Source organism: Panthera uncia (genome assembly GCF_023721935.1).
Source record: "Panthera uncia isolate 11264 chromosome A3 unlocalized genomic scaffold, Puncia_PCG_1.0 HiC_scaffold_11, whole genome shotgun sequence".
NCBI classification, from domain to species: Eukaryota; Metazoa; Chordata; class Mammalia; order Carnivora; family Felidae; genus Panthera; species Panthera uncia.
In genome coordinates this window covers 86,739,212-86,752,412 of record NW_026057578.1, presented here as the reverse complement: position 1 = coordinate 86,752,412, position 13,201 = coordinate 86,739,212, and the positions used below count along the sequence as shown (strand labels likewise).

Sequence of the window (13,201 nt, the reverse complement as noted above, 5' to 3'; positions counted from 1 at the left end):
CATGTATACACTAATAAGACAGTTATTGCCCTGTTACACCTTGCATTCACAAATATCTCCTTAGACTATTTTCTTGGCACACAACTCATGTCATATCACTTGAGTTTCTTCTTCTTTTGAACTTTTATTCCCTTATTTAATGTGATCTTCCAGCTTATTGCAATAGCCTGTCCCCAGATAAGCTTACCCTGTTTTTAAATTTTTCTAGCTATCAGATACTACATTTTTCCTTTAATATTACTAATGGTACAATTGTATTTTAGGGGAGGATTATGTCTCTATGAACCTTGAAAATTCATAACATGATATATCCATGGTCTTAAAAGTGTCTGATCTGATCCCTTCAGTAAATTTGGTTTTGATTTTCGTAGTTTGGTCTCTGCTTTTAGAGAACCTCCAGTAAGGTTAAGGAGTCAGTTCCTCTGGATGAAGTTCATCCTTAATACAGAATAGGAGATGAAGTAAATGAACATAATTTGGGTTTATCATAGAAGTTACTTTTCTTCATCTGCCAGTTTTGAAAGTTAGAACAGAACTAATACAGGATTAAATAACATAATCAAATGTGTTTTCTTTAAAAAAAAAAACAAAACAAATGAAACCTCTGTGCTTTTTTCTGGAGCACACACATCCTTTTGTTTTTACTACCCATTTGCCTTACAGCTTCTACATGTTGCTGTAAAATTTTGTCTCCTCTGTAAATCTCAAATACTGTGAGATCATGTTCATAATTGTGTTCCCTCTGTTTCAGAGTAGTTTTCTTTCTGTCTTCTGTCAAAGGTATTTTTACCTGCAATGAATAGTTTCATTGTAGAGGAATAGAATAGGAACTAGAAAACATTCGTTTTGGTGGTTTGTATACACAACTGTTTGAGTTTACCTGAAAATTACTTGTAATCACTACAGTGATTAACCAGCCCACCCTTCCTTCATTTTATTTCTAGAAACATACTTGATTCTGACAACTACAGCCCTATACCAGTAACAAGTGAAGAGATGTATAAAAAGGTGGTAGGACAATTCCCATTCCAAGACATAGAGCTGGAAAAGGTGAGGAATACTGTAAAATAAAATGCTCTGTTTGATTTGGCATACTCTCAAAGCTTTCATTTTATCAGTTTCATTGAAGGCATTACCTCCAACTCAGTGCATTAGAGCTCTAGAACACCCCCAGAGAACGATTTTGGGGCTTAAAAGAATAGAAGTTCCTGTTTGAAAATCAGTATATGATTTCGGGGTCGAAGTGTTAAGGGTATTGCTGGGCATGTTCCAATTTGGTTTATACTTTGAAATACTTACTGTTATCATACTCTTAGGACATTTTCTCCCCCACACATACAGTAAAAATTACCCTGTGCTATATAATATATAATTCTATTGGTATATAATTCAACAGTGCATTGAGTCATATATGTACTGCCATAATAATGATACCAAAATAGTTCCATCATCCCCCCAAATTCCCTCATGCTGCTCCTTTTTATTTTTTTATTAGATGTTTTTTCTTAATGTTTATTTTTTGAGAGAGAGAGAGAGAGAGAGAGAGAGAGAGAGAGAGAGACTGAACGCCAGCTGGGTAGGAGCAGAAAGAGGGGAGACACAGAATCTGAAGCAGGCTCTGGGCTCTGAGTTGTCAGCACAGAGGCCCATGCAGGGCTCAAACCCATGAATCGTGAGATCATGACCTGAGCTAAAGTCAGACGCTTAACCCACTGAGCTACCCAGGTGTCTCATGCTGCTCCTTTTTAAATCAGTTTCTCCCAACCCTAACCCCCAGACTTTGGCAACCAATCTGGTTGCTGTCCATCTACTTTTGCCTTTTCCAGATTGTCATATAAATGGAATCATACAGTAGGTAACCTTTTGAGGCTGGCTTCTTTCACTCAGTGTGATGCTTTTGAGATGTGTCTAAGGTGGTATATGTAGCAATAATTCATTCCTTTTTATTGTTGGGTATTTACCACAGTTTTTTTTTATCCCTTCATGTGTGGAAAGACATTTGAATTATTATTTAGTTAAATTTATAGCTTATTTTTTTCGTGTCAGGAAACTTTTGGAAACACTTTATTAAATTTGAGGTTGTTAAGTAGATACTTTGCAATGTGGAAGAAAATTCCTTTTGCATTTTAATTAATTTCTAAGTATCTTCAGCATATGTTAGTTTGTGACTTACTTCCACTGATTCTTTGCATTTACAGCAGCCATTTCCAAAAAAGTTTCCTTTCTCTGAATTTGTGCCAAAAGTTTACAACCAAATTAAGGAATTTATCTATGCCTGCCTGAAGTTTTCAGAAGATCTTCACCTAAGGTATGTCTGAAACAGTGGAAATGCTGCAGATACTAAGACTGGGAGTCTTATGTGCAGAAATATTCTGAAAACCTTTGGATACTCTTCAGCTGATTATGAAAGTCGTAATATTAGCCCTTCACAGCACAGTACTGCTATATTGATAAAATCATGGTAAAAGTGAAAGTTGGAAACTTGTGAATAATGTTTTGCTTATATTACTTAGCTTATTTTCTATTTTCATTATAAATTTGCATTTCAACGTTTTTTATTAGTAAGAATTCACTGGAAAATAGTATATTAATTTTTACATTCTACTTGATGAAATTTTAAGGCCACTAGGGGAGTAGCAAATAAAATCCTTTGGAAATATCCTTCTTTCCAAATATCCTCTGGACTTGTTAAAGGTATCCATATCTCCTTTAAATTGTTTGACTAACATGTTCTGAGCCTATTTATGTAGCAGATACATCCTGTTTACTGAGACTGCAGAAGTAAAAGACACAGTTCTTTGCCCCCAGATATTGTCAGTATCTACTGAGGATATTAGGCATGGAAATATACGATGGCGAGTGTTGAAATATGTTTAATTTACTTGCAGAACACCTAGAAGACTACTTAATTCATCTTAAAGAATTTGAGGGAGAATAATCATCATGATTGGCTTTCAAAGGAGTCTTCTCCCTTCAGTGAATGATACCACCATTCACCCAAGCCAGAAATCTAAGAATCATTCCAACTCCTTATTTTCTATTAATAACTTTTTATTAAAAACAAAGTTTTAAGCATTGGTCTAATTTTTGTAAACACTTTACAAATGTATTAAAAATGTCTGTAAAATTCAAAATAGTACTAATCTATGAGGTCCTAGAAAGTGTAATCCATTTTTCAGAGGAAGAAAGTGAGGCCGAGAGAGGTTAAATAACTTTATCAAGGTCACACAAGATTAAGTGTTTAAGCCAGGATTCAAATCTGATCAGCATCAGCCTCAACAAAACAATTACTGCAGTGTTTAGAATTCTTACACTTTGGCCTCACTGTGTTAGTATTTTACATGCATAATCTCAGATAATTGTCATAATGTTTCTTGCAGGTAAGTGTTAATTATTCCCATTTAACAAATGGCTCATTTGTAAATGAGCCTCTGGAAATCCAGTTGGTGACAAAATTATATTGATTGGTGTTTGTTTGTTTTCAGTTCTTTTTTCTTTAAAGTTCTCTCTTCCCAGTGTGGCTGCTTTCATTCACATTGTAGTTATAATTGACTTGGGCCATTTTAATAGTCTCCTAATTGTTCTTATTTGTCTGACTTTGCTTTCCCAACCATCTACCCTTTCTCCTCATTCTATTCTGTATGTTCCCTAGAGTAATTTTTCTACAATCAAATCTTATCATTTAACTTTACATGCTCACCTTTCCAAGGATTCCTCATGGCCTACAGCATAAAGTTCAAACTCTAACCTGATGTACTTCTCTATCTGCCTGCTCCCTCACCCCTTGACCTAGTCTCCCTTGTAGCCTTCCTGGCTCATATCCCATGCTAGTTTCCGTGTCAGTCTGTGCTTCAGTCCTAACAACCTATTTGGTATTTTCTGATCATAAGATGCTATTTTGGACTTGACTTTTCTCCTGACTCTATCTCTACTTAAAATCACTTTTTCCGTGTTTTTGCTCCTGTCTTCTACCATCCTTCAAGGCTCATTATAAGCCTTTAATGAATGGAGGCTTTCTGACCACCTCCATCCCTAATGGAGTTGATCTACTGACTTCCTTTGTGCTCTTTCTGTACCTTATGAATACTGTTGATCAGAGCTGCTCATAGATTTGATTGCTCTCCTTGTATCTGTGGTGTTTCTGTAGGCTCCTTTTATCTATGCGTTAGCCTGTAGGCTCCTTTGTTTATTGGCTGGTTTATTCACTTCATGTTATAGGTAATCTGTCATTTGTCAGATTGTACTTGGTAGTGAGGACATTAAGATGCTGAAAATACAGTCCCTGTCTTCAAGGAGTGTGTAATCTGAGGAACTGAACAATTGGTGATAAGCGCTATCACGGAGAGACAGAGCATCAACATAGGAACCAAATGTTGAGACAAATTAAGGATGTTAGAAAAGGCCTCTTGAAGGGTAGAAACATTTAATGTTTTGTTCAGCACAACATCTCCTGCACCAGCTCAGTCAATTAAGAAACAACAACAACAAAAAAGAATGAGTGGATGGAATGTATGGCATGCCAGGGAATTCTGAAAGTAAATATAACTGGAAAATAGTTTGAGTAACTTGTTTGATATTCATTCTTACTAATTAAAAAATGAAGCATGGTTTGTAGAGTTCATTTGTTCTTTTCTCTGAAAATGAGGTTGATTTCATGGAAATGAGATTATCTTTGGAAGTTATAAACCAAAAGTTGTTTACCCCTTAGGGCCCACCCTCTCTACCACTACTGCCGAATGACTTAATAACTGAGAGTGATCTCTAGGGTACTGATACGTATGTTACCATATAAAAAATATTACAAGTTCATTGCATCATGACTCTTTCTATCCTGTTTTGGAGGAAGGGCAATATGATAAAGGGATAATGTTGAGTAAATTGTTCAAAAGTCTTTTTTCTTGCTTGAATATATCAAGTTTTTGCCTGAAAACTACCTTTGTTATATTTAACATTGACAATTAAAAATAAATATTCAGGGGTGCCTGGGTGGTGCGGTCAGTTGAGCATTCCACTCTTGATTTTGGCTCAGGTCATGATCCCTGGGTCATGGGATTGAACCCCATGTCAGGCTCAGTGCTGAGCATGGAGCCTGTTTGGGATTCTCTCTTTCTCTCCCTCTGCCCCTCTACCCCACTTGCTTTCTCTCTACCTCTAAAATAATTTAAAAAAAAATTTGATTTGGGAAGATTTTACAGGTGCCTTTATTCTTTGGTTTACATTTACCTTATTTTCTAGGCTATATTTACCTTCTAACTTGGAGTGACAGAGACCACTTTGACAATCATAGCTGTCTAATATGGGATATAAGATAACATATAGGAGCACCTGGGTGGCTCAGTCGGTTAAGCTTCTGACTCTTGATTTCGGCTCAGGTCATGATCTCACGGTTCATGGGATTGAGCCCTGTGTTAGGCTCTGTGCTGACAGTGCAGAGCTACTTGGGATTCTCTCTCTCTTTCTCTGGCCCTCCCCCACTCATGCATGTGCATGCATGCTCTCTCTTTCTTTCTCTCTAAAAATAAATAAATAAACATTAAAAAAATAATATGTATAAAAACAATTAGTTCTCTTAAACACAAGACTCTTAAAATAAGAAAAACTGCTGCACTGACATTTTTATGAAGGCTTAAGGATAATTATTCTCTTAAGTCAAACTCTTTTTCTTATAAGAATTTTCCCTTTTACATTGGACAGAGGATGCTGAATAACATGAGAAATATTAAATTATATGAATTCTGAGGACGCAAAACTCTGAAAGAAAATTCTTTTAAAAGTAAGAAAATAAATGGCATTTCTTTGGTAAAATAATGTTCTAGCACTTGCGCTGGACTTAAAAAGTAGAATACACACACACACACACACACACACGCACATACACACACACACACAGATTCTTTTAAGTTACAAAATTAGATCTATGTAAAGAATTTAGGAGATAGAGAATAGTCCAAAGAAGAAAAAATTTGAAAGACTCAAAATTTTAACACATAGTGATAGCCACTCTTTATATATGGGAAATCTTTTTCTTTTAGTTGTTCTTGCATGTGAATACATGCACATGCATAGGACTTTTTTTTTTTTTTTTTAAAGCAAATTACTGTGAGATACTTCTTCTGTTTACAATATAGAAAGCTGGAAAGAGTATTGCTTCCTCCTTAACAATGAACAAAACAAACAAAACAATTAAACTACAAAATGAAAACTTTTTTTGGAACCCATCAGACAGCTGAAGTTACAGGGTGACCAACTGCCCTGAAATCTAAGATGAGGCTGGCCCCTCTAAGGAGAGTAGCATGATGCACAGATTCCCGTACCTGTGGCAGATCAAGAAAGAAAGGTGTAGATACTATACGAGTGAGAAGGAGGAAATCAATCAAAGCCTTAGGATTGCTAAAACCTTAGTTGGAACTGGCATGTCAGTAAGGAACCTCTAGTTGTGAGTCCGAGATCCAGAACATTCCCTCATATGTTCTTTTCCATGGACCTCTACTGGGTGCCCTTGAGAAAGATTGGGGGTTGAAGAAGAGAGCAGAAAGAACCCTCCATGATATTGCAGGTGTGTAGAAAGGGGATCAGCCACTGCTGTGAGAAAGGCATGAAGCCCCACCCTCATGGTTTGGACCCTTCACTTACACAGATCAAGAACTGCATCACTGGAGTAAGGACAGCAAACTCTGTCTCTCTGCAGGGTACAGGAAAAGACCCATTCTTTGTACAGGAAGCACTGAAGGAAAAACATCCTTTTACCCCTGGAACAAAGGCAGAAAACAGTCCTGTGCCTAGGATCATACCGATACTATTAAAGGTCTTCTAACACTGGGGGAGGGCAGAAAACTGTGGTAGACCCACTGGAGATATAAAGCAGAGTTGGCTGCCACTAAAAGGATGGCAGGGATGTTGAGCAAGCTCTGCTTCTGAGAACTGGGCACACAGGGCCTACCCAAGACTGAAGCTGGCCAGGACAACAGAGAAAGTCCATTGGTCTCCATTAATAGCTTCGCAGCAACTAAATAACAAGTGGCTGCAATCTAGCACTGATTGATGGGCAAGAATGTAGAGAAAGATCCATTCTGTATCATAGGCACACAGGTATAACTGAGAGCTGTGGGTGGTACAGAAACTTTATGAAAAACCCTCTGGGGTTCCAGCACCCATACCAGTCCCATGCAATTATTAGGAGAATTTGAAATCTGTGACGCACTGAAGATAACCATGTGAACAACAAAACCCAAGCCCAGCTCAACTCCTGCTTATGCAAATGGCCCAACAGGAGGAGAACATGGTCATTTCCAAGTATAAATACTGTTACCTCAGATTCTAATGTCTTACATATGAAATCCAATCTTCAATAAAAAATGTGAGACATGCAAACAAGCAATTAAAAACAACTCTATTGTCAAGGGACAATGAAGTCAACAAACCAGACTCTGATGACCCAGATGATAGAACTTTTAAAGTTAGAGACTTTAAAATACCATATACATGACTAGATAGGGACTTTTGGTAGAGAAACAGACATTTTTAGAAAGAGTCAAATGAAAATGCTTGAAATAAGAAACTGTTTTTAAGAGATGAAGACTTCCTTTGAGAGGCTCATCAGTAGACTTGCCACAGCTGAAGTAAGAAGTCAGGGAACTTGAAGATAGGTCAATGAAAGTTTCCCAGACTGACACACAAAGAGAAAAAAAAAGGTGAAAGGAATAAAGTGCCCAAGATCTGTGGGGCAGTTACAAACAGTATGATTGAGGGGCCAAGAAGAAGATAAAGAGAACAGGGGGAAAATATTTTAAGAGATAATAGCTAAGAGTATTCCAAAAATAATAAAAGACATCAAACCAGAGACTCCAGATTTTGAGAACCTCATTAAGATAAACAGCAAAGCAATAGCAACAAAGCAAGCAAAGAAAAATACTTAAACACATCGTTTTCAAATAAGCGAACATAAAAATTAACATAATGCCTTAAAGACATTTAGAAAAAAAAAAAGATGCTATATGTAGGTGTAATGAAAAGCATTACGGGAGACTTGTCCAAAACTATGCAAGCCAGAGACAGTGGAGCCACATGCTTGAAGTAATCAGAAAAGCAAATCAAGCAAGACTTCTATAGACAGCAGAATACCTTTCAGAAATAAAGTGAATTTTTTTTAGCCAAACAAAAGCTGAGATAATTAATTGCCAACAGACGTGTGTAGTCTTTCTCCAGACATAAAATAAAAGGAAATTCTTTACATAGAAGGAGTATACAGGGTAGAAACTTATACACATGAAGAGATAAATGATGAAATAAAGGGCTTTGGGAATGGTTAAAACTAATTTTTTTTTCCTTTGTTTTTAATTGCTCGTTTTGTTTTTTTTTTAGGTTGTACAACATGATTTTTTTAAGGCAAAGAAGTGTGGTGATTTAATATACACATACATTAAGAAACAATACAATTACTTTTAATTAACATATTTACCACTTTATGTAGTTACCATTTTTTGTGTGTTTGCTTTGTTATCCCTTCTCTCCCCCATCTGTCTCTCTCTTTCTCCCTCCTTCCCTCCCTAGTTGTTTCTCTCTATATATGTATCTGTGTGTGTGTGTGTGTGTGTGTGTGTGTGTGCGTATAATATTATAAGTCCTATGGTTTATATTAATTTTGATTACTTGGTTAACATATTGTCTGTTCTCCTTCTATAATTATCATTATCATTTTCTTTTTATAATAAGTTATGTTTGTATTTTTGTTGAAATACTTTGAGACTATGTATTCTGTTAGTTGTCAGATGTTCTTCACCTTTCTCCCTCTTACAGTCTCCATTCTTGCCTGGAGGCGCGCCTGGGTGGCTCAGTCAGCTGGGCATCTGACTTCAGCTTAGGTCACGATCTCACTGCTCCTGAGTGCAAGCACCGCATCTGGCTCTGTGCTGACAGCTCAGAGTCTGGAGCCTGCTTCCAATTCTGTGTCTCCCTCTCTCTCGGCCCCTCTGCTACTCCCACTCTGTCTCTTTCTCTCAAAAATCAATGCTAAAAAAATTTTTTTTAATAAAAAAAATGATTCCTGTCTGAATCAGTTTTTACTCTGATAATTACTGGTTTATGATTTTTAATTAATTTTGATTTTTTTAATTCCTTGTATAAATATTACTTGGCATTCTATTTTAAGGGGTTCTTCCTTGCTATCTATCTTCTATCTGTTTGTCTGTCTACCTGTTTATCTATCATCTATCATCAGCTAAAACACACGGATTCTTAATTCAATTGGTTCATTCCTTTACTATCTTCATTCCTTTTGATGCCAGACTGTCCCAGATGTAGGGAGTGTTAACCTTTCAGACTAGCTCCTATGCCTTGTTGGTGCATTCCTGTCACATTTTGGGACATTTCCTTACTTAACCATGGTATCATTGATTTCTCCAAGGGGCCCACTTCCCTTTAGTGTTGAGTGGTATCTTGAAAATAAGATCTGGACATATGTCTTTTTTTTAAAATGTGTCATTTTGAGTCAACAAATAGGTGCTTCTTGGCTCTTGATACAATCTGTGTAATTGGAGCGTACCTTAATGAATTTAGTGATGTGGTTGAATTTAAGCCTGCATGCTGGCTATTGTTTTTGTTTGTCTCATTCATTTTTTGCTCATCTTTTCATGTTTTCCTTCCTTCTTCTTGACCGAATTTTTTTAGTATTGTGATGTATTTTCCTATTGGCTTTACTTCAGTATAGCTTTTTACCCCCAATTGTTTGTTTGTGTGGTTGCTGTGGGGACTACAGTGTACATTGTTAATTTATCACAGTTTACCCTGAATAATATATCATTTTGTATGTAATTTAAGAATCTTACCACAGCGTAAAATAGTTTATCTTCTCTTTTTTTTTTTGATGTTGTTCATATTTCACTTATACACCTGTTTTAACCCTAAAATAGTTTATTGTGTGTTTGAACATTTAATAATATTTTAAAGTTCAAGAAAAAAAATTGTATTATTTTTACCCACTACATAGTTACCATTTTCAGGCCTTCTCATTCTTTTCTACATATCGAGGTTACCCTTTGGCATCATCTTCCTTCAGCATGAAAATTTTTCTTTCAGCATTTCCTTAGGGTATATCTGCTGGTGTGGCATTTTCTTGGCTTTTAAAAATATTTCTAAAATACTTTAAAATAATTTTAAAATTATTCTAAAAGTATTTTTATCACCTGTGTTTTCAAAATATATTTTCTAAGACATGGACTTCTAGGTTGATAGTCTAAAGATGTCATACCACTGTCTGCCTCCATTGTTTTCTGAAGAGAAATAAGCCATTATTATTCTTGTTCCTCTGAACGTATTGTCTTCTTTCCATGGTTGTTTTTAAGATTTTCTTTTTATCTTTGGACTTTACAATTTGATCTAATATTCTTTTTTTTTAACCTTATTCATTATTATTTCTGAGAGAGAGAGAGACAGAGTTTAAGCAGGGGAGGGACAGAGAGAGAGGGAGACACAGAATCTGAAGCAGACTTTAGGCTCTGAGCTGTCAGCACAGAGCCCGATGCGGGGGCCGAACTCACCAACTGTGACAGCATGACCTGAGCCAAAGTTGGACGCTTAACTGACTCAATCACCCAGGCACCCCATGACTCTGATGTTGTTAAATGACTCTGATGTTGTTAAATGTGTGTGTTAATTTTGTGTGGGAGGCACTAAAGCTCTTGGATATGTGGGTTGAAATATTTTGTCATGTTTGGAGATGATTTTGCCAGTATGTCTTTAAATATGCCTCCTTTCTCATTCTTTTTCTTCTTCTGCAACTCCTGGCTACTTGATAGATCATTCAGATTTCTTGAGTGAACTGAATGTGAGTCTCAGTTTTAATTAGTTTCAAATTACTTCTGATTTCAAATGATACTGCAGAATCTCTTTGTCCAGAAGACCAACTCTAAAATTCCAGAGCTTTTATCCAGGAGCTTATCTCTGATCTTAACAGGATTTGAGCTGGGCTGGTTTCATCATTAGTTAGTTTCTTCTCCTTTTTGGATTGAGTTTCTTTAGCCTTGGAAACAAAACCCCTTGCAGAATTTGCAAGATCTGTCTCTGTTTTCTAGCATTGTCTTCACTGTTTCTTTCTTTCTTTCTTTCTTTTTTTTTTATAACTGCTTATTTATTTTTGGGGGGAGGGGGTGGAGATTGAGTACAGGAGGGGCGGAGACAGAGAAGGAGAGAGAGAATCCCAAGCAGGATGCATGCTCAGTGTGAAGCCGATAGGGGCCTGGATCTCACAATTATGAGATAATGACCTGAGCCCAAATCAAGAGTGGGATGCTTAACTGACTAAGCTGCCCAGTTGCCCTGCCCTCACCTTTTTGTGTGTGTGTGTTTGTGTGTTTTCATTTATTTTGAGACAGAGACAGAGAGACAGAGAGAGAGCACACATGTGCACAAGCAGGGGAGGGGCAGAGAGAAGTGGGGGAGAGAGAGAATCCCAAGCAGGCCCCTCACCATCAGTGCGGAGCCTTACATGGGGACCAAACCCATGAACTGTGAGACCATTACCTGAGCTGAAATCAAGAGTCAGAAGCGCAACTGACCAAGCCACTCAGGCACCCCCCTCACCATTTCTTATGGAGCAGAATTCTTTAATTTTTTTTTTTTTAACGTTTATTTATTTTTGAGACAGAGAGAGACAGAGCATGAACGGGGGAGGGTCACAGAGAGAGGGAGACACAGAATCTGAAACAGGCTCCAGGCTCAGAGCTGTCGGCACAGAGCCCGACGCGGGGCTCGAACTCACGGACCGCGAGATCGTGACCTGAGCCGAAGTCGGACGCTTAACCGACCAAGCCACCCAGGCGCCCCTGGAGCAGAATTCTTGTAGGGGAGAATTATTGCATCAGTTCATTTATTTTTGTTTCGGGGCTCTCCAGGATTCCAAACTGTCATAGCAGCCCATATTGTTAATGGTTTGGCTAATTTCTCTTCATCTCACCAAAGCCTTTCAGCCTCTGACTGTTTCAGTCTTGTATCCATCTGTACCCAGAGTAGCAAATGGCCTCAGGTATGAAAGTGACTGCTACCCTTTGGTCACCTTTCAAAGGCTTGTCATGGTGCGCAATCCAGGTATACATTTATGTATGTGTGCTAATTATACTTTGTGGACATTGAAGGAAAATATAGCTTTTAGATTAGACCTGACTTTTTTGTTGTGATGAAGATAGTGGTGGTCTTTCTTAATCTTCTATATCACATCCGAATGTGGAACTTCTGCTAGATGTTTTTTTTTTTTTTTTTAATGTTTTTTTATCAGAGAGAAAGAGAGAGAGAGAGAAAGAGAGAGAGAGAGAGAGAACACAAGTGGGGGAGGGGCAGAGAGAGAGGAAGATACAGAATCTGAAGCATGCTTCAGGCTCTAACCTGTCAGTGCAGAGTCCAACGCAAGGCTTGAACTCACTAACTATGAGATCATGACCTGAGCAGAAGTCAGGTGCTGATCTGACTGAGCCACCCAGACGCCCCAGTCTTCTTAAACCATAATAGAGATATGTAATAAGTACAGGATATCATGAGAGTGATTAATATCAGGGGCACCAGATTCTTTAGATACCTGTGTTAATAATTTTTATAGCAACGTATACTTATTTGTAGCTCATATTACAATTGACCTGGTATAATTATTAGTTTAATATATGAAAGCAGGAACCATGACTATTTTGTTCATTCACCATTTTGATCTCATTATTCTACCCACATAATGCCCAGCACCTCATATATTTGTGGAGTGAAGTATTTCAGTTCAGTAATAATTTTGGAAAGGTTAGCAGTGGGCCAGAGGGTATTGGTCAATTAAATGTATCCTTACATGGACGTTGTGAAAATATTTTGATGTATCATTCCTTCCCGATTATGTCCTTGAATTCTGTGGTCATATTTAGTTTTGATATTTTTCTGTTTTCCACATAGCCTGATAATATACCTTGCCTATATATTTAAAATTGTAAGATTTTTAATCTGACTATACTAAGCCTCTGATTTTCTTCTCTAGAAAGAGAAATGGCTGAGATTAAATTTGTGACCATCATCCACAAGCAATAAATTTACAAAGAACTCACAAATCTCTATTTACAGTTATTTCTTGATGTTTATAAACTAGACTTTCTATAACATTAACCTTATCATTGAAGAAATATTTGTCTTAAAAGTATATCTTTTATAGAAAGCCATCTTGGGTTACACTTTCAGG

At 37.1% G+C, this 13,201-nt stretch overlaps 1 protein-coding gene across 7 annotated transcripts in view; it reads left to right on the top strand.

Annotated features, from left to right (window-relative positions):
- Positions 1-13,201, top strand: part of EXOC6B (exocyst complex component 6B) — a 615,985-nt gene that overhangs the window by 324,973 nt on the left and 277,811 nt on the right. For all 7 annotated transcript variants that reach the window (XR_007461984.1, XM_049650337.1, XM_049650336.1 and 4 more), the window contains 2 exons: positions 945-1,050; positions 2,199-2,308. Coding sequence is in view for 6 of the 7 variants with exons in the window: in XM_049650337.1 (XP_049506294.1) it covers positions 945-1,050; positions 2,199-2,308 (216 nt within the window). In the remaining variant the exon portion in view is untranslated. The remainder of the gene's footprint in view (positions 1-944; positions 1,051-2,198; positions 2,309-13,201) is intronic.